The sequence below is a fragment of the Eufriesea mexicana genome, unplaced genomic scaffold (assembly GCF_001483705.2).
Source record: "Eufriesea mexicana isolate 0111107269 unplaced genomic scaffold, ASM148370v2 scaffold107, whole genome shotgun sequence".
NCBI lineage: Eukaryota > Metazoa > Arthropoda > Insecta > Hymenoptera > Apidae > Eufriesea > Eufriesea mexicana.
In genome coordinates, this window is record NW_016908335.1 from 2102937 (window position 1) to 2122694 (window position 19758).

The window sequence follows — 19758 nt, forward strand, 5'->3', positions numbered from 1 at the left end:
CGCTCTGATCGGTAGACATGTCCATGCTAGATTCGGTATGATAGATCAGTCTAGGTCTATTTCTTTCTATTCCTGCCCTGTTTCTAGCCTTGTCTTAAAGCCGATAGATCCGTTCCTAGGCATCATGACGCTTGCGATGATCACATTATCGCGAGCCAAATAAAGATCGGCGTTTCGACGATCTCGTAGTCACTGATCCGATCGGATTCGTCAGCTGCGATCCACTTTTCCCAGGAAGACTACCGTGAGAGACAGGACGGATGAACGTTGATCGGTAGACATAGTCTTGCTCCTTTCAGTACGATTGCTCAGTTTAGGTCTATTTCTTTCTATTTCTACCTCCGTTTGTCGCTTCGTCCTAAAGCCGATGGATTCGTTTCTAGACGTCACGAGGCTCACGACGATCGTAGTATCGCGTTTCATGAGAAAATCGGCGTTTCGATGATCGCGGTATCGACGATCGGTGTTTCGAGGATCGTGTTATCGATGAGCTATCAGAAAATCGGCGTTTCGACGATCTCGTAGTCACTGATCCGATCGAATTCGTCAGCTGTGATCCTCTTTTCCCAGGAAGACTACCGTGAGAGACAGGCCGGATGATGACGCTCTAATCGTTGATCGGTAGACATAGTCTTGCTCCTTTCAGTACGATTGCTCAGTTTAGGTCTATTTCTTTCTATTCCTGCCCCCGTTTCTCGCTTCGTCCTAAAGCCGATGGATTCGTTTCTAGGTGTCGCGAGGTTCGCGGCGATCGTGGTATCGCGAGGCATGAGAAAATCGGCGTCTCGACGATCCCGTGCCTGCCGATCCGATCGAATTCGCTCGCAGCGATTCTCCCAGGAAGACTACCGTGAGAGATAGGACGAAGGACAACGCTCTGATCGCTGGTAGACATAACCTCGCTCGGTTCAGTACGGTCGATCAGTTTTTGCGGTGAGTCTTGGTCCACCGAACAGAGGACTCGCTGCCGTGGGACATCTGCCGTCGAACCACACGCTGCAAACGTACTTGCATCTCGTAACTATAACTTACCGGGCGAACCGATCCTTCGAAACTTCGTGGGTGGGGGAAAAGTGGCCCGGTTGAAATTTCATCGGCACCCAGAAGTGCCTCGCTCTTCCAGGCGTCTCTTCCCTTTTCTTCGGCCTTCCTCTTGCGCGTCACTGTCATTCGCCTACGCGCCTTTCGCTCCTACTCCTTCCCTTCGTTTCGCAGCTACCATTCTCCTGATGAGAATTTCATTTCGGAAATTAAATTTTTGCAGGGCAAGATTAATATCGCGCAATGCTATTGAGAAAAATATTAGGAAGGAATTACCGTTTTTGGAAATTATTTTTCTAAATATAGCACAAGTGTTTAAAGAATTTTTCTATTCTTGGAGAACGAAGTCTGCTTGCTAGGATTTTGTCGTACCCATTTCTGAAATTAAATTAAGAAGGGAATACGTGACTTATATTTGCATATATATCGTGTTATATCGAGGAACAGTGGAGGAAGTCTGCTAACATTTAATTCGAGTGCCATTCGAACTCTTCTCTTCGATATGAAAATTCGAATTCTAAAAATTCGCTATAGTTTGGTAGGGGCAAGTCTCGATTTAGCCAAATATCGCGAGGCCTTCAGCGCCGATTTAAAGGCACTAGTTTTCGTATAGTACTAGTTTAATACTCGAGTGCTATTGGAATTCTTTTCGAACCTGTTCAGTACAAAAATTTGAATATAAAAATTCTATTGCAAAAATTTGTCATAGTTCGGTAAGGGCAACTCTGGATTTAGGCAAAGATCGCGAGGCCTTCAGCGCCGATTTAACGGCGCTAGTTTTCGCATTGTTTCATTTTCTAGTGCTATTCGAATTCTTCCCGCCTCTCTTCGATATAAAAATTCGAATATGAAAGTTTTACTACAAAAATTCGATTCTGAAATTTCGCCATAGTAAGGTAAAAGCAACTCTGGATTTAGGCAAAGATCGGGAAGCCTTCATCGCCGATTTAATGGCGCTAGTCTTCGCATAGTACTAGTTTAGTTCTCGAATGCTATTAGTATTCTTTTCCTACCTGTTCGATACAAAGATTCGAATATAAAAGTTCTACTGTAAAAATTTGCCAGTTCTAAAACTTTGCCGTAGTTCGCTAGGGGCAACTCTCCATTTAGCCAAAAGTCAGGAGGCCTTCATCGCCGATTTAACGGCGCTACTTTTCGCATAGTACTAGTTTAGTTCTCGTGTGCTATTGTAATCTTTTCGTACTTGTTCGATACGAAAATTCGAATATGAAAGTTCTACTGTAAAAATTTGCCAACTCTAAAAGTTTGCTACATTTCGGTAAGAGCAACTCTGAATTTAGCCAAAGATCGCGAGGCCTTCATCGCCGATTTAACGGCGCAACTTTTCGCATCGTACTTGTTTAATTCTCGAGTGGCATTTGAACTCTCAGCGAATCGACGGATTTATGCGGCATCCGACGTGCCCGATGCGTCGACAGAATTACTGTCAATCGTTAAGACGTACTTTGCGTGCAGTTCGCTGGACGCACCATGTGTACTGTCACCGTGCAGACATGCAGTATCGACGCGCGCAAGAAACTGGTTAGTTTTTTCCTCCATTTTTTCCCTATAATTCCCACTTCCTTTCCAGCCATCGACACGTGCACTTTCTTGCTCGTGTACCCGACCCAGTTTAACTTTTGTTTTGTCTCCGGACCAGACACGCGTACCCTTGTGTACGTTAAATTTCCTTCAGCCTTCGATTTGAAAAAGCAACAACCAGCACACCGATCCCTCGCTGTTGCAGAAACTCCCTAAAACTGGCACGAAAGCTATATCTCGCTTAACCGAATCGTTCCAATGCCCCCGAATCCACAAATTATGCAACGAACTCGCATAATCGCCTATCTACATGACAGACGTTGGCGATCCTAGACCCTGACGTCCCGGAATGATTAATGGAACCTTATGAAAAGCCGGGTTGGGGAGAAAATGGCGAATGGTGCTCGCGAATAGAGTAGAACGGTCATCCGGACCAGTTTCCGCGAACTCGAGTGAAAAGGGTTCGATGGCTGGGCCAGTCGATATGAATGTCCTTTAATTAGAGCAGTCGGTTACTCCCCTCCGAAGACGCGTGTTTACAGGGCATTAGTTAATACAGGTCACAACGGGGTGAAAAGTAGAGAACGTAGCAGCCGCGTGCTACCGTTAGAAAGCAAAACGCCACTGGGCAAGTTCGTTAGGCCATTGTGGCCGTCGTTTGGACGCTTTCCATCGGCCATTACCCTCCCCGATTACTATTCTCCGATTAACCGGAATGATAGCAGTACCATCGCTTCGTTTGCGTCCCTTTTCTCCCGACTCTTCGATCTTTAAGCATTTGTCCGTTAAGCCTTTGTCAGTGGGACATGTCCTCCTCGATGAAAGGCTTCTCTCCAACGTCCGATGCAACTCGTCTTTTTTACCCGTTTGATATGATTTATTATACACACTTGGCAATAACCTCGTACGTGATAAACTGCCATCTTAAACGGTCACGGGTGCGAAATTTCGTCGAGATCGTTGGAAATCGGTTCGTCGAAATAACTCTCTACGCCGAATCGTTGCTCAAGGATAGTTTTATTTCAGCCACGACGAAAACGCTCGATCACGCGGCGCGTAAAGGTGTGCGAGGAGAAAAAGAAGGGAAAAGGGAGGGAAAAAAGAGCCCAGGCCTACGTCAAATGACCGTTAATGAACCCGATGGCGTGTAAAAAGTGATCGATTAACCTCAGTTTGGTTAAATAAAAGAAGCTTGATGGATCGGGCGCGGACCAACGATCTATCAAGATCGATCCGTCGGAAGTTCGTCGGGGTCAGGTGTAATTTCGACGTGAGTCGATTCCGCGACTAATTCGATCAATTATGCCTGCGGTGGGCCCAGCGGTACGCGTGTAGCGGCGATAAGCGCATGCGCGTACGCACGGTGGCGACACCTGGACGCCGGGGATTCCGCAAAGGCGAAAATTTGATCTACGATGTCGTCCTCGTTCTCCTCTTTTTTCCTATAATTTACCTGCGCTCTGCCGTAACGCGTCGCTGTCCTCTGCTTCTTTTCTTTCCTTCCCTTTTTCCTCTTCTTCCCCCCCCCCCCTTTTCCCCCTTTTTCCCCTTTTTTCCCCTCTTTTTGTCGTCTTTGCTTTACACTCGGAACTTCTTCTCTCTTTTCTCGAGTAATTGGATATCGCAACGACCGGGTCCTTAACGATCTTGGATACAATAACGCGATGAGGTCACGTCCTGTTTTAGGTTTCCAATTATACTCGAAAGCTGCGACGCAGTATTGGTGCGCTTCCAACCTCTCGATATCAAACGTACTTAGTTTAAGTTAAGTGAATATCGCTTAGGTGGATGTACAGGGAACGTGGAAAATGCTTAGAGCACCGGTTATCAGCGATGTACGTGCACTGGCCTCTGCTAGGGTTAGAAAAGCTTCGACTTTCGGTCGGTGTTCGATTTAACGCGATTCTACAGACCTCGGAAACCAGCCGTATTAGTTACCATTATCGAAATGACCAGCTAGGATGACAGCCATTAAAAGCATGAACCAGCTGCTTCCCTTCGTAGGGTTCCCCCATGGCAGAAGACCCTGCGGTGCATCACGCATTATAATTAACCATATATATGTATACCGTGTTCTGCCACCCCCATGCTCATACCACGTCAAAGATAAGTAAATGCTCAGACACGTAGCTACACAGGGTGTGCCAAAAGAATCGATCGGTTATCGGCTTTCTCCCTTTTCTCCATCCTTTTCATCGCTTATTTTCACCCAAAACGTCGAACATGCTGGACGAAATCGTTATCCGGTTGAATTTCGAAAAAGTGTGCTCGTGAAATTTGATTTAGCAACGTTCCGTTGCTCTTCGAGCCACCCTGTAATTTACCCCACGCGCGTGCCGCGGACCACGGTCATGACTCGAATCCAGGTGGATGTTACAAAATGTTCGTTACAAAATGGCATTTGTATTCGTCAGCTGCCTAATTTTCGATGATCCCGTTCGACCGCCGCGTGCCGAGCAGTCGGCGATTACGCGTGTGCGTTCCGAAATTTGGAGGACCTTCGGAATTTCGGTGTGACGAGGAGGGAGGAAGGGTAAACGAGCAGACACAGCGGGTATTGTATGAAAGCACGATCGTTTATTACTTGATTTACCTTAAATAGCTAGGTGACTAGAGTTTTTCGTAATTCTAAGTGTCTAGACATACATAGGACTTTCTCCGCCATCCCGGAAGACGAGATTAAACATGGAGTTCTCGCTTACGTTATTCTTTGGAGGCGCTGCATTGTCGGTTCGTCGAGGAACCGACCGATTCAGGCTTTCGATGGCTCGCTCCGCGGCTAATTGAAAGGACGTTCTGTCCGTGCAGACGCCATTGAATCCGCCATTAACGCCAGTCCTCGCGATCCGGCCACAACGGAAGTATACTCCTCTGTCTCGAGACGGAGCATGTGGACAGACGCGCGATCGGTTTACTGCTGGCTGACGAGCTCATCCAAACCTCCATATATATATCACGTGACGCGTTATTTACAGAAATAATATAGTTAACAATTGGCAATTAACGCTAACGAGGACAACGTCGACGATCGGTTAATTTACAACGACGACGGTATCACGGAAGACCACGATGGAGCAGTGGCAATTAAATACACGTTCGCTTCCTCAATTCTGCGCTGCCTTCTTCGATGACTTCATCGTCTTCGAGGATTTCGACGCCTCGCTCTGCTGCTTCGTGGCGTCCGCCGAGGAGGCAAGGGGCTTCTTATTCACCTCGCATACCTTCCGAGCTCGCCAGTAATCTGCAACAAACGAAACGGGCCAGGTTACAGGATTAGTATGCACATTTTGCGGTTAATTAAAATTTTAAGTACGATACGCGGCTCGCCGGATGCATAATAAATCCACGGATCGGCACTCGATTTCGCGCGTGCTCTCGCGCAAAGGGGGACACAAGCAGTCCGAAGCGAAAAGAGAAGAGCGACCGTTGCGAGATATCTTTTTGTTCGCGAAGTAAGTTTTAAGGTTTCATCGGGCAAGGAGAGTGGACACACTCGCAGAGCCAGAGGGGTCAGCCTTATTGCGACGCGGTTTAACGTGGTATGGGGAACGCACCACGCGAGAAGCACGAAAATTTCCACAACAAAAGCCACCGGCGAACAAAACGTCTCGCGAACACCCTATTTTTGATCAGGTAGTCACCTGAGCACCCTTGCTGTTTCCTTTTTTTCCCTCGATCTCTCGCCCTTTCTCTGGCCCACAGCTACGATTCCGCGTTAATGGTAGCACGCTGGCAATTTCTCGTTTGCATTGTTCGCGTCTCTCTTCTCTCTGCACGGAATTCAAAGCAGCGATCGGGATCGGGAACCGGGCAGCAGTTGGGGCACGTCGATCGTCATCTGGAGATCCAGAGATCGAGGAATCCGATTTTATCCGATAACCGCGACAAGTGCGAACGCTGGAACAAATCGGTGAAGCGGCCATATGTCGAGGACGCGACGATCCTTTCTCTCGTCCTTCCTCCTCGCACTGCTTTGCCATATGGCGCGCGAAACCGAGCTTCCTCGACCAACGAGGCTAGAATTCCCTGGAGAATTTCGCCTGTCAACATCTGTTTCCTCGCCTAGCCGGCTCACGGAATACCCTAGAACTGCTCGCCAACGTCTACCTGTCCATATGTTCCATTCCAGATTTCGGAACAAAGATCGAGATCACCTTTGTCCGCGGATCCTCGAGGTACACCCTCCTGCTTCTCGAGAGAGTTTTTCAATCCAGCCAAGAATTTCCAGCCGTGGATCTTAAAAGGAGGTCAGTTTCTTTCTCATTTCTGACGAACACGTGCGAAGGACCCAAGAGTCTTCTCTTTAGAACCCAGGGCACCGCAACCCCCGGATTGGGACCGGTAGGGGTCCAGCGTTCTCGATTATTCTCTATCCTCGCGAGAGGGTACAAGTTTTCCCGATACTCGCGACGGGAAACGGTCGGAAGAAATGCAAATGCGAACGCAAGAAGGTAGCCTACCGCGACAGGTGGTGCACGGCCTTCGGAAGGTCCCGTTCTCGGTATCGCGTGTTCGCGGGTCTGATTTAATCGTGGGAAAAAGACACCGGAGTCGTCACCGGTGTAGCGGAGGTTAACAGGTGTCGCTGGAAAAGGGTTCGTCGTCGTGACTCGCTCCGCTGACTTTTCGTGCCTCTCCGTACGCTTCGAAAATGGCTTCGTGCGTCTCCGTGCACGCTTCTAAACGCGATTCGGCTCTGTAAAATAGCTAACAGGTACAGGCTCCATTTTATCCTCGATCAACGAGTGGGGAACTCGTGAATTTTCAGGAGATTCGAATTGTTCGAAGACTGATCTACTCGCGAACGGTCGCAGACGAAATATGCACTTGGCCAAGAATCTGTGATATCCATAGTGCAACGAGCGACCGTTCACAGGGAAGCAACTCCGAGCTGGTGTTGCGCATTAGACCGAAGGAATTCGAGGAATGCGATCGCAAGTTCGTCTTACTCCTCGAAAACTGGGGCCCTTCGATGAGTCACAGGACCCTTCAGGTATTTCGTCCGCCTTCAAACACGCGTGACTCATCGGCGTGATTCATTCGACAACCTATGGGAACACTTTCTAGACCTTCTATCCTCTTGCACGTCGCTTTCATATTTAGAACGATTCGTCATTCCAGCTTTTGCGTCATTTCATAGCGATGCAACCGGCAGACATGTCTTAACGTTCGATCCAGACGCAACGCGGGCCAAGATGAGCGTCGACCGCGATGAATGCGGCCACTTCCGTCGTGTACGAAAGGATGACGAGCTAATAGCCAGACGCCGTGGCCAGGGAGCGAGCGAGAGAGAGAGAGAGAGAGAGAGAGAGAGAGCGCGCGAGAATGGACGAGAAAAAAGAGCCGAAACGGGCGAGAACCGCTGGCGAGTTTGTAATTTTGGAAAGCGATAGTGGTTAGAGAATGGACGAAAAAAAAGAGCCGAAACGGGCGAGAACCGCTGGCGAGTTTGTAATTTTGGAAAGCGATAGTGGTTAAGACGACAGGGTCGAAAGTTTCTGGATAGCCGCGTAAAACCAGGAGCTTGGCTGGGCCAGGAGCTGGAGGGAGAGAGAAGGCGGAAGAGACGCGGAGCGAGGCTAGACTAAGAAAACAGGTCGGAGCCACGCGACCGGCCTGCGCCTGCGCCTTGTACCTTCCCTTTCCTCGCCGAGCGCTCTCGCTTTCCCGCCAAAAACCGACCATACTCTCACCGCCGTACTACGCTTATCAAATTTATTTCGATCTCGCGTATAATTCCCACAACGCTCCACGCCACGCATCCATCCTCCGCGAGACCTAATTTCCCCTATTTCCCGATTTACTCCGTTTCAAAGCGTATATAATTGCTCCGAAAATCGATCGATACTGCGCAGTTCTATCCCAATTCCGATCCTACGTCGTAACACGTATGCCCGAAATCTGGCATGAATTTTGATCGAAGATCGAATCGTAAGAGGTTCTCGTGGAAATTGCGATAAACGAAGACGAAGCACGAAACTTGCTACCATTTGGGTATAGGAAGCTTATAAAACGCCATAATACGAACGTGCCGAGTAACGCTGAGTCACAGCCGATGCATCGCGCATTACCGAGAAAACCACTGGCTCCATTGTCTAAGCGAATTACGAGGAAATCTGTACTCACCGTGTATACTGGTTTGCCTGGAATACGGATTACTCCGTTTCTTCGGCGACTGCTCGTATTTGTCGTGGTGCTTCCTCTGGTAACTGTTCTCCTTGTCCTCGGATCGCGGATCGACGCCCCATCGCTTCGCGAATTTGCTTCTCTCCGCGTCCAGGGCCTCGTGCAGCATCTCCACGGTTTCCCTCGAATTCGGCTTGCCGAACAAGCAACGTGGAACGCGCGAGGCCATCGTCGTGCTGGACAACACTGTGAAGTGAACTTCGCGACAGATCGAAGCTGCCAGCATCTCGAAGACTTCTTCTGTTTCGACCAATCAACTCGCAAAGGAAACACTCTCGCGCTCCGTTCTGCCTCCCTTCCAAACCTTCGGAACCTTCGAAACCGCCACGGATTTCCCCTTCAGGCAGCCGAATTCCAACGTATGCCAGCGTGTTTTCCTCCTCGCCGTGCGTTCGCAGCTCCCCGAACGAATGATCTTCCCGTGTCTCCACCGGTTTTCTTCGACTTTTCTGTCAAGATTCCTCGAAAATGCGCCGCTGCTTTCTTGCCGAGTCGCGAGCACCGAACTAGACAATCCAGCTTCTGGTCTTCGCCGTACGACGGTCAGACTCGTTCTGGTTGAATCCTCAAGGCGAGGAAGCTTGCCTCGACTCCGCCGTTTGCCGAAGCCACGAGGTCCGGTGCCCTTCCACCGACTCCCAGCATTCAAATCTGATTGGTGCGCGGACGCGGATGCGCAGTAAAAATGGCGCGCACTCACCGTCGCTCTGTCTCGCTCCGACCGAGCTAACCTCACCTTCTCCCACCTACCAATCACGCTTCTCTCCTCGTACCTTCGTCTCTCTTCCACTCTCGGCCCACGGAACCGTCCAACGGATTATGCTAAGCGATTTTGGCCAGGGAAGGGAAGAGGCTCGCGCCATAAAGCCTACCTTTTATTTTTTTCTAAGTAGCACGACGTATAGAGCGATCACGATCGCGCGGAGTACTCTCCTATACGAGCCGTGGTTCCTTCGAATCGTTTCTTCCACGATTGCTCTCTCGTAAGGCCTGGACGCGAGTGTTTAACAGCCCAGAGAGATCGTAACGGACGTGGCTAATTATTTCGGAGCTGTTCGCTCACGGGGCCGAGAGGTAATTCGACCAATTGTCAAGAATACGTGTTTCGTATGTATTTTCGCGGGAAGCCGGGCGTTCTGCGACGAAAGGAAAAAAGAAGGATCGTTCGAAAGCAGGTGGACCAGGCAGAAAAAGAGGGAGAGCCGATGTCGGAACAAGTTTCGTGTTGGAAATTGACCATCGCGTCATTGCGATTCTTTTTCCTCTAGGGGCCAGATATCTCCGCAACAATGATCGCGATGGAACGCCAATTCTCTTCGAGTTTCCAATGTTTTCCATCTTTTTCGTTCGGAAAGCAACGCGTTTCCTTGCGTCGCGATGCTCGCAGGATTACCGTGCTGACGCAGTTGTTACGATAGGGGTTCGCGTTTTGTATGGCGCATTGTGAATGTCGGGCAGCAAATTCATTCAAGGTCGAAATTTCGTTTCGGTGCGAGGTGTTATCCTTGATACCGCACTGGATCGACCGCTTCGTAACACCCTTTCTATTTCGCATCGACCGCGCGTGCAATTAATGCGAATCGTAGGGGAACGGAATGGCGACGGTAGCGAACGATGGTGCTCCATATACGTAGTTGGGTGTACGGAGGTAGAATTTCGCGGATCGATCGCGAGCCAAAAACTCGAAGCTACGTTCTGTATATCACGGTTTCCAAGCGATGGGGGTAAATTCGACCGTTACAGAAAACGAGCTGAAAAACACCGTGCACCGTAGATCATGCGGGCACACGAGGTTATGTGCGCCCGTGTACGTGCACGGCGGCCTCGAGTGTGACCAAAGCATGGACAGGTGAACACCGTGACCACGATGGTCAGCCGCCGTAACGATTATGACCGAGGTTTGCGATTGCTTTAAAGGATGTTTTGCGATATTCCCACATTCTAAGTACCGAGCACCATCGTTAGTGCGCGGTGATTGTTCGGTTTTTAGGAAGCCCGCGATAGACGTTATTTATCGCGCACATCGAATGTGTCATACTTTACGACGAAGACCATTTATCCTTTTTATCGCGCTTCTTCCCCGCGGCAAGGCGATAAATCGCATAGCGCAGACGCCATAGGCTCCGCAGCCGCTTTCCGACCTCCGCAAACAGCCTCTCCGTCCTCCTCTCGTTGCGACCGTTCGGTTCCCGAGGGAATATCGACTTCCTCCTCGTTTAAACGCCAGAACATCGATATCCGTGGGGGATTTTCGGTTTCAACGCTCCCCAACGAGTCCGTTGCTTCCGGTCCCGAGCATACAGACCGGAACACACGGGGAACACGGTGACGTCAGTGCATCGTCGAAAATTAGAGAGAAACCGATCCGCAGGGGTTCTGTGTCAGGATGTAGTTAATACCAGCGACTTTAACCCGGGCCCAAGACGATTACCGGCCCGATCGTTTTCCACGCGCCTGAACACCCTAATAGACAATGCGTTTCGAAGCAATTTGCCGGATTTTTGCCCAACCTTCGATCCTCCTAACGATTCTCCTCGATATCTGCGTCGAGTTGATAGAATATTGGAATTTGCGAGACTTCAACGGCGTTTTGAATTCGAATTTGAAGGAAGAACGACCAACAGCTGACCCACGGAACGGATGCAATCGAAGACTAAGACAGAGGATGTGCGTGGAAAGAAATGGCGAAGAATAAAATTTTTAAAAACTCTTCACGATGTCTGCGTCGAGTTGATAGTATATTCGAATTTGCGAGATTTCAACGACGTTTTGGATTCGAATTTAAAGGAAGGACGATCAACAGCTGACCCACAGAACGGCCTGGAGTCTAATAATGGAATTAAAAGACAGAGAAATTGCGTGAAAGAAATGGCGAAGAATGGAATTTGCAAAAACTCTCTGCGATGTCTGCGTCAAATTGATGAGATATTTAAATTTGCAACACTTCAACAGCGTTTGGAATTTGAATTTGAAGGAGGAACGTCCAATATCTGACCCACGGAATGGCTGCAATCGAACACTAAGACAGAGGATGTGCGTGGAAAGAAATAACGAAGAATAAAATTTTAAAAATTCTCTACAATGTCTGCGTCGAATTGATGGGATATTCGAATTCGCAAGACTTCAACGACGTTTTGGATTCGAATTTAAAGGAAGGACTATCAACAGCTAACTCACGGAACGACCACGATGGGACTCAAAGACAGAGAAAGTAGATGTAAAGAAATTTCGAAGAATGAAATTTGCAAAGCTCTCCATGATGCCTGTGTCACGTAGATAGGATATTCGAATTTGCGAGACTTCAACGGCGTTTCGGATTGAAATTCGAAGGAAGGACGATGAACAGCTGACCCACGGAACGGCCGCGATGGGACACAAAGACAGAGGAAGTGCGTGGAAAGAAATCGCGAAGAATGGAATTTGAAAATTCGAGACTGAACCCTTTGGCCGGCGGTCCGAGCAGCTGGCAGCATATGCTCCGAGCTAAAGAAAGGAACAGAACGTCACTTTGCCGCGGAGGACAGCTCGATCGGCGCTCTCCATCCTTTTTCGTAAATTCTCCTGGTCAAGGCACACGTCGCCGAACATCATCGGGGTAACGTGCACCGATCGGTATCTCTCGGGACATCAAAGGGAACAGCCGCGAGTATCGTCTAACGTTCCACAGCTGATAAGAATCCGTTTATTACCGATCCTCTTCGTATTCCGGAAACGCCATCGTTGTCTCCGCTATTCGGGAAATCCGCGTCAGCGATCCACGGGGATGCTTATCTCCCCGTGGAAGCTGCTGGTAGCTTTATCGAAGCTCGAGAGAGAGAGAGAAAACTGCTTCTGCTCAAATAGCACAAGAAGAGAGAGAGAGAGACGAACAAAGGAGGACGTGTTCGCGATCACCTGTACACTCAGGTACCCTGGAGAGCGCGTAAGAAAACAAAGCTGGCTTTCCACGTGCACGTTTACCACGAGGAAGCCGAAAACAAACAGAATCCCTCGCGTGGGCCTAGCGTATAAATGCAGCTTTACAAGGAAACTCGATACATTTCGACATGTTTGGTCATCTGCCGCCACGAGGCGCGTGGTCCTTCCTGCCTCGCCACTCGCGCGCAAATTCCCATTCTTCCGGATGTCCGCTAATGCTTCCCGACCGCAATCCTTTCGCACCGGGTCTACCTGCAACGGACTGATCGTTTCCGAGAAAAACGCCCGTCCATCTCGCTGCGCTACACTTCGCCTTGCTTCAAATTGGCCCTCGCCAGATGGAAATGTCTCGTTTGTGTATCGCGCGCGTCACCGACCCACTGGATAAGTGACGAAGGGGGTGGCGCAGCCAGCTGCCTGGATGCAGATGCTCTTGAAATTTCGGATTTTTACCAGGAAGCGTAAACGGCACACGCCAACGGGGAATGTATAACCGACGAGGACCACGGTTGGATCTCGGCCTCGATTAATCCATCGCGAACAATTACGCGCGGAGACGTTAATCGTGGTAAAATGGCCGCGTTCTGCGCGAACGATCGCGAGTTAATCGCGGCAGTTTGAGCGTGTCAGAGGAATCGTGCGTGCCAGCGAACCGTGGAGAAAACGGAGGGAACGTTTAACGCAGAACGTTCCTCGTCAGCTACTTTGTAGCTGTGCGTGCAACGTCGTATTTCGTTCATTTCGCGACGTTAACCGCTCATACGACCGAGCAACAGGACAGCGAGTGACCGCAGACCTGTCTCTTCACTGGGAAGGTCCTCGCTTCGCTCATTTCGCCCGGTATAAACGATGGATCGGGATATTTCACGGGAAAACGCGTAATTTCAGACACTATTTTAAGCCCGGATACCCAAGGTGAACGAGAACCAGAAAACGAAGGATCTGATGCACGGATCTGCATGGAGATGGAGGAACAGCGAGCGCAGGTACGCGTAATTAAGAATTAGGCGGGGTGAGTTAACGCGTTATGGGGAACGAAATGAAAGGAAACATTTCGACGTGGAGATCTTTTTCCCGTGGCAAAAGAGAGCAGCATTAGATACGAACAATGCCGGGGGAAGGCGTGACCGAGAGTTTTTCGAGTCCTTACCGATCCAGCTGCTCGTACCTACCTTCACCGTTGCCTCTCGAAACCACCTCCGCACGATAGTTTCTTCAGATAGACTGAATACCGGCTGATCTCCCGAACAGACGCCCAGGAGGGGGTGGAACAGCTGGCCCGCTTAGAAACTGAGCCTCCAACGAGTCCTGATACTTGCACCCCGTTTTTGGGTAACTTCCTAACACGTTCGCAATCGTGCGTTATCCCAACCTCTGTCCTGAGTTTTACATCACGTAACTGCGATTTCGACGAGAGAAATAGAGGTAGCTTTGCTTAATCCAACGTGTCCTAATATTTGCAACCCGTTTTTGGCTAACTTCCTAACACGTTCGCAATCGTGCGTTATCCCAACTTCTGTCCTAAGTTCTATATCGTATAACTGCGATTTCGACGAGAGAAATAGAGGTAGCTTCGCTTAATCCAACGTGTCCTAATATTTGCAACCCGTTTTTGGCTAACTTCCTAACACGTTCGCAATCGTGCGTTATCCCAACTTCTATCCTAAGTTTTACATCACGTAACTGCGATTTCGACGAGAGAAATAGAGGTAGCTTTGCTTAATCCAAAGAATCCTGATATTTGCAACCCGTTTTTGGCTAACTTCCTAACACGTTCGCAATCGTGCGTTATCCCAACTTCTATCCTGAGTTTTACATCACATAACTGCGATTTCGACGAGAGAAATAGAGGTATCTTCGCTTACTCGCGTGAAAGATGCCTCTGCCTAGAGTGAACAACGAAAGATTACACCTGGACCGGTGTCACGTTACGTTTTCCTCGATTATTCGCTGATAGGTGGCTAGTTCTTTGTCCAGACTGAGTTCTTTCCTCGAACGCTCTTTCCTCGGTAGCAAACCTCATTGATGGTCCTCGTTCTTGTAAGAATTCTTGGAAATGGTGAATTTTTCCTGTGCACGCGGTATCATCAGCCTGGTTGACTCGACGCCTCATCGCGATAGTCTCGGAGGACTGCGGTTAGGTTAGCGGTTGGAGATCGTGGGTGGACGAAAGAGGGGAAAAAAGCTGGCGCAGGAAACGCAGGATCGCCAGATGCCGAGGGTAATTAAATCGTCGCAAACAGGAGCAGAACCTTTCACGTTGCTTGACGGATGGCAGCCCTCGAGGCAGCTACCATCCTCGAAAACCAGGTCCTGCGCGTCATGCAGCACGCGAATAAAGGAAGAACGGAAACTCCAATCGGTTAACTGTACTTCCAACGCGAATTTCTCGTAATTTTTCTCCTTGCAATTCGTGTCTGCGTTTGTTGGTTAGGAAATACAGGACGATCATCGATCTCTCGTGAAATAAAAATGGCTTCTCGATGTCGCGTCGCAGCCAGGTATTTATCGGTTTATTTATTTATTCGGTGGAACGGGACCTGGTATAAAGGAAAATAATAAAGATAAGGTAGTCGTTAAAAGCAACCGCGTGTACCTGAATATGGTCTGTGCAGATAACTGTAATTTTAGTCGCACGACGAAGATAAAGGAACATTTATAATCACATTTTTATCTAGATACGTGTCGATATTAACACTAGATTTACGGAACCCGTGAATTTGACTGAAGGGTTGCTCCAATTATACGATGGTAACGGATTTAGTTAACTTATATTAAGACTGTTAATATAATATATAATTGTTTTTAAATTAAACTAATCGTTAAAAGAAAGGCACGTGATTTCCATTACCTGTCAATTTGACAGCTGTCCTTAGAAATAGGTATACAGATAGCGACCGAATACCAATTATCAATTTGGTTAACTCTTTGCGGCACAGGATTTCAGATAATAAGATAGACCCACGTTGCATAGAAATTTTATTGCGTTTTAAATGAAACAAAATCGATATAGAACTAATTTTTATAAAAATTAACTTACTTTTACGATTTTTCATATAAAACCGGGAGAAAAAGATTGTCGCGAAAAACCTTCCGCTTGTAACAATTGTTGCCAACACGAGCGAATACATTTATAGCAATTATCAAAGGTGTGACCAACTGTTTCACGTAAATAAGATGAAATATAAATCTAATAATATCCCACCATGGAATAGGGTGCATCAAACAGGTGGGATTTTAATCCCAGCGTGCCCCAAAGAGTTAAAAGCAAAAGTACGTTCTCGATAATTGCACGAACAAAGAGGACCTGTCATTTCGACTAATTTCCTAGGTCTCGCGTTAAACGGTTTGCCTGTATCTATAGATGGATCTAGAAAAATGGTGCGAATTATTCGACGTCGGTTAAATCGTTGGTCGAGCATCCGCCGATCTGATATTAGACGGGCTCTCGTGTTCCATCGGTCCAACCGGAAGCAGGAAGGACACATCCGTTCGGCGGAGAAAAGGTGACACATCGGGACCCATCGATACAAAGAAATGGAATTCCAAGAAGTTCGACTACCTCCTTTCTTTCTCTCGAATAATCGGCTTCCTCTGATCGCAGAATTTCTTTTCGTTAATTTATTCCCTTGTCTCGCGATGGCTGAGTGTAAGCCCAGTTTGTCAGCTTAACCTACGACAATCTCGCGATCGAGCTTGGCCGATCATGCTCGTGGAACACGAGAGAATGGCGGAGGGATCGGAGATGGGCATAGAATCAGACACAGTGAGCATGATCGAATCTCAAAAGGGGCTTGGGAACAAGGTTCCCGCCAATTTCTTAAAGTCTGCTCGAGGCAGTGTAACGGCCGTTGGTCCGAGATGCCTCGAAAGTGGCAGGTGCAACTCGGGCCAAACTTCATTAAACACAATCCCATCTGCGCCCTCATACTTCCAAAACGTCTTGCGGCCGGCGCTGCTCTCCGACACGAGGAGAGAAGAGGAAGAACGGGAAGCCTGTGGAAGCTTCGAAACTGTCGGTTAACGTTCCTTTTTCCCCGCGTCGAATTGCCCGTGGTTATGTCACACGCGATTTCCTCCTACGCGACGCCTATGGACGCCAGTGTAACCGAGGGTAAATTTAAATTCGCAGCTCGACTGCGCGTTTCGAGATCTCCCGTTTAGATCCAGACGCTGGCTTATCGCTCGAAACATCCATTTTAGTCGCATAGAACAGGTGTTTGCCAACTCCTTCGTTCGCCACCTCACACCGAGCCAGTCTTTCGCCACTCTAAGAATGAAGCGTTGCCTGGTAGTGAAAGAAATTTAACTTCGAACGATTCTCGCGATTCTTTTATATAGTATCTTTACCTTCAAATTTCTCGCATTTCGTAAATTTGCGACTGACAAAATTTTCGCGACTCGAACCTTGCCACCTTTTTGTCACGGTTTTGTTACAAGAATAAAGTCAGGACCTTTGCGCTATAATTACAGTGATAAGTCTGTGGATTCCTACTCGTCAGGAGTTTTCCACGAAGACAGTAACTATACGTGTAACGCGATTAAAATTGTACTTATCACGTTCCAACGTGCACGAAATTGACAGAAGCTTGAAAATTGTTTCAGGATCTTATCGCGATTAAAATAAATATACAGTGAGCCACTGTTAAAAATTTTTAATTGGACGAAGTTAAATCTTCAACAAGAATTCAGAAGGTCCTGACAGAGAGCATATGGACTGACTATATTGGTCTCGTGGCTAGAATTATACTTATCCCAACGTGCACGAAATTGACAGAAGCTTGAAAATCGTTGCAGGATCTTATCGCGATTAAAATAAATATACAGTGAGCCACTGTTAAAAATTTTTAATTGGACGAAGTTAAATCTTCAACAAGAATTCAGAAGGTCCTGACAGAGAGCATATGGACTGACTATATTGGTCTCGTGGCTAGAATTATACTTATCCCAACGTGCACGAAATTGACAGAAGCTTGAAAATCGTTGCAGGATCTTATCGCGATTAAAATAAATATACAGTGAGCCACTGTTAAAAATTTTTAATTGGACGAAGTTAAATCTTCAACAAGAATTCAGAAGGTCCTGACAGAGAGCATATGGACTGACTATATTGGTCTCGTGGCTAGAATTATACTTATCCCAACGTGCACGAAATTGACAGAAGCTTGAAAATCGTTGCAGGATCTTATCGCGATTAAAATAAATATACAGTGAGCCACTGTTAAAAATTTTTAATTGGACGAAGTTAAATCTTCAACAAGAATTCAGAAGGTCCTGACAGAGAGCATATGGACTGACTATATTGGTCTCGTGGCTAGAATTATACTTATCCCAACGTGCACGAAATTGACAGAAGCTTGAAAATCGTTGCAGGATCTTATCGCGATTAAAATAAATATACAGTGAGCCACTGTTAAAAATTTTTAATTGGACGAAGTTAAATCTTCAACAAGAATTCAGAAGGTCCTGACAGAGAGCATATGGACTGACTATATTTGTCTCGTGGCTAGAATTATACTTATCCCAACGTGCACGAAATTGACAGAAGCTTGAAAATCGTTGCAAGATCTTATCGCGAATAAAATAAATATACAGTGAGCAACTGTTAAAAATTTTTAATTGGACGAAGTTAAATCTTCAACAAGGATTCAGGAGGTCCTGACAGAGAGCATACGGAGTCGGAAAAAGGCAGACTTAGGTAGAAGCAATGGTTCGTGCCGAAAGAGGCCGTAGACGAAGAGTAGTTTCGGTTAGAACACAAATCGTTTCTTGGAAGGAAGATGTAGCCACGTGGCTGATCCTTCTGGCACGCGTGCCTGGTCTTTCAGGCCTTCGAGATTTATTGATATTGGGATGCTGTCTACCAGCAGGGAACGGAGCAGGATAAGAATTCAAATTAGACCATTATCGGCGAGGACAACCCGACTTTTCCTGACAGCTGGACGACACGGCTGGAAATCCTTCTAACGAATGGAAAAAAATATGTCGACATCGGCGAACACACGTTTGTTCCATGCGATCGTGTAAGCAAGGCGTTCGGTCGATGATCGATCACGCGATTCGAATTACGAATTTCAAGTTTCCGTTTGCACGACGCTTGGTATCCTCCGAGGACGTGCGCAGGAAGCCTCTGCAAACTGGCGATAATTGAAGCGTGCACCGTACTCGTGCACCGTACATCGACACAATACAATGAAAGGAACACTTGCCGGCGTACGAGGGTCTAGGAAAAATCGTCCCTCCCTATTTTCCCATGAACTTGCCGTCTAAGCAAAAGGTGCTGCTTAGATATTTTCCGCAGCTTACGATCCACAGGACGTCGTAAAAGAGGACCCGGCTCGAGGAACGAGGTGCATAATAGGGTTTCCAGGACCTTTAAACTTTAAAGGGACGACCCTCGAACAGCTGACGCGTTCTAAGGTGGCCAGGTATCCTGTGTGATAAATTCTGAACACCTTGAAAAGATTTTTAAACCGGACAATTTTTAAACCTACAATCGACTCGCAACGATATTCGTGAAAATGGCGGGAAAATGGGAACCTGCGCCATTGCGAGGTGACATCCTCGCACGAGTGCCTCTGCCAGTGAACCAGCAAACTTTTCGTCAGTTTCTTTCCAAATTTCAAATTTCCCAGCCCCATCGTACCTTCTTCGTTGTACTAGTCCATAAACAGCGTTATTGTCAGAGAAAAGTGGTTAAGCTCCCAGTTTCAGTATACCTAGCAACGTCCCAGGTATATCAAACGTGCAGGATTTAAATTTCACCGTGCAGGTAACACCTTCCTGTTCCCGCAGTGTTCCGTTATGCATCGCGACGTGGGTATTTAAATTTCCTTTATCAAGAGTAATTTACGCGAATGGCGTATAGAAATGGCGTAATTCAAACTGAGCAATTATCCCGCCTGTCAGAGGGAACCAATGATCCGAAGCTGATCGTGTGAAAACGGAAATCGTTGTCTTTTTCGCCAGGGTGAAACCTGCTGTGGGATATCTCCGATGTGTAGGTGTAGACCAACCTTTTTCCTAATGGCCGCTCAATTCCCACGCATGGCGGGAATTTCGATCGATAGG

The 19758-nt window shown here is 47.7% G+C and overlaps 1 protein-coding gene across 1 annotated transcript; it reads right to left on the reverse strand.

The window, feature by feature from the left end:
• Nucleotides 1–5687: 5687 nt before the first annotated feature.
• On the reverse strand, nt 5688–9247 carry LOC108555327 (uncharacterized). Its single transcript, XM_017910903.1, has 2 exons — nt 8710–9247; nt 5688–5824 (listed from the first exon to the last, which is right to left on the reverse strand). The coding sequence occupies exons 1-2, from the start codon at nt 8993–8995 to the stop codon at nt 5688–5690; spliced, it is 423 nt and encodes a 140-aa protein (XP_017766392.1). The 5' UTR covers nt 8996–9247.
• Between the last annotated feature and the right edge of the window lie 10511 nt (nt 9248–19758).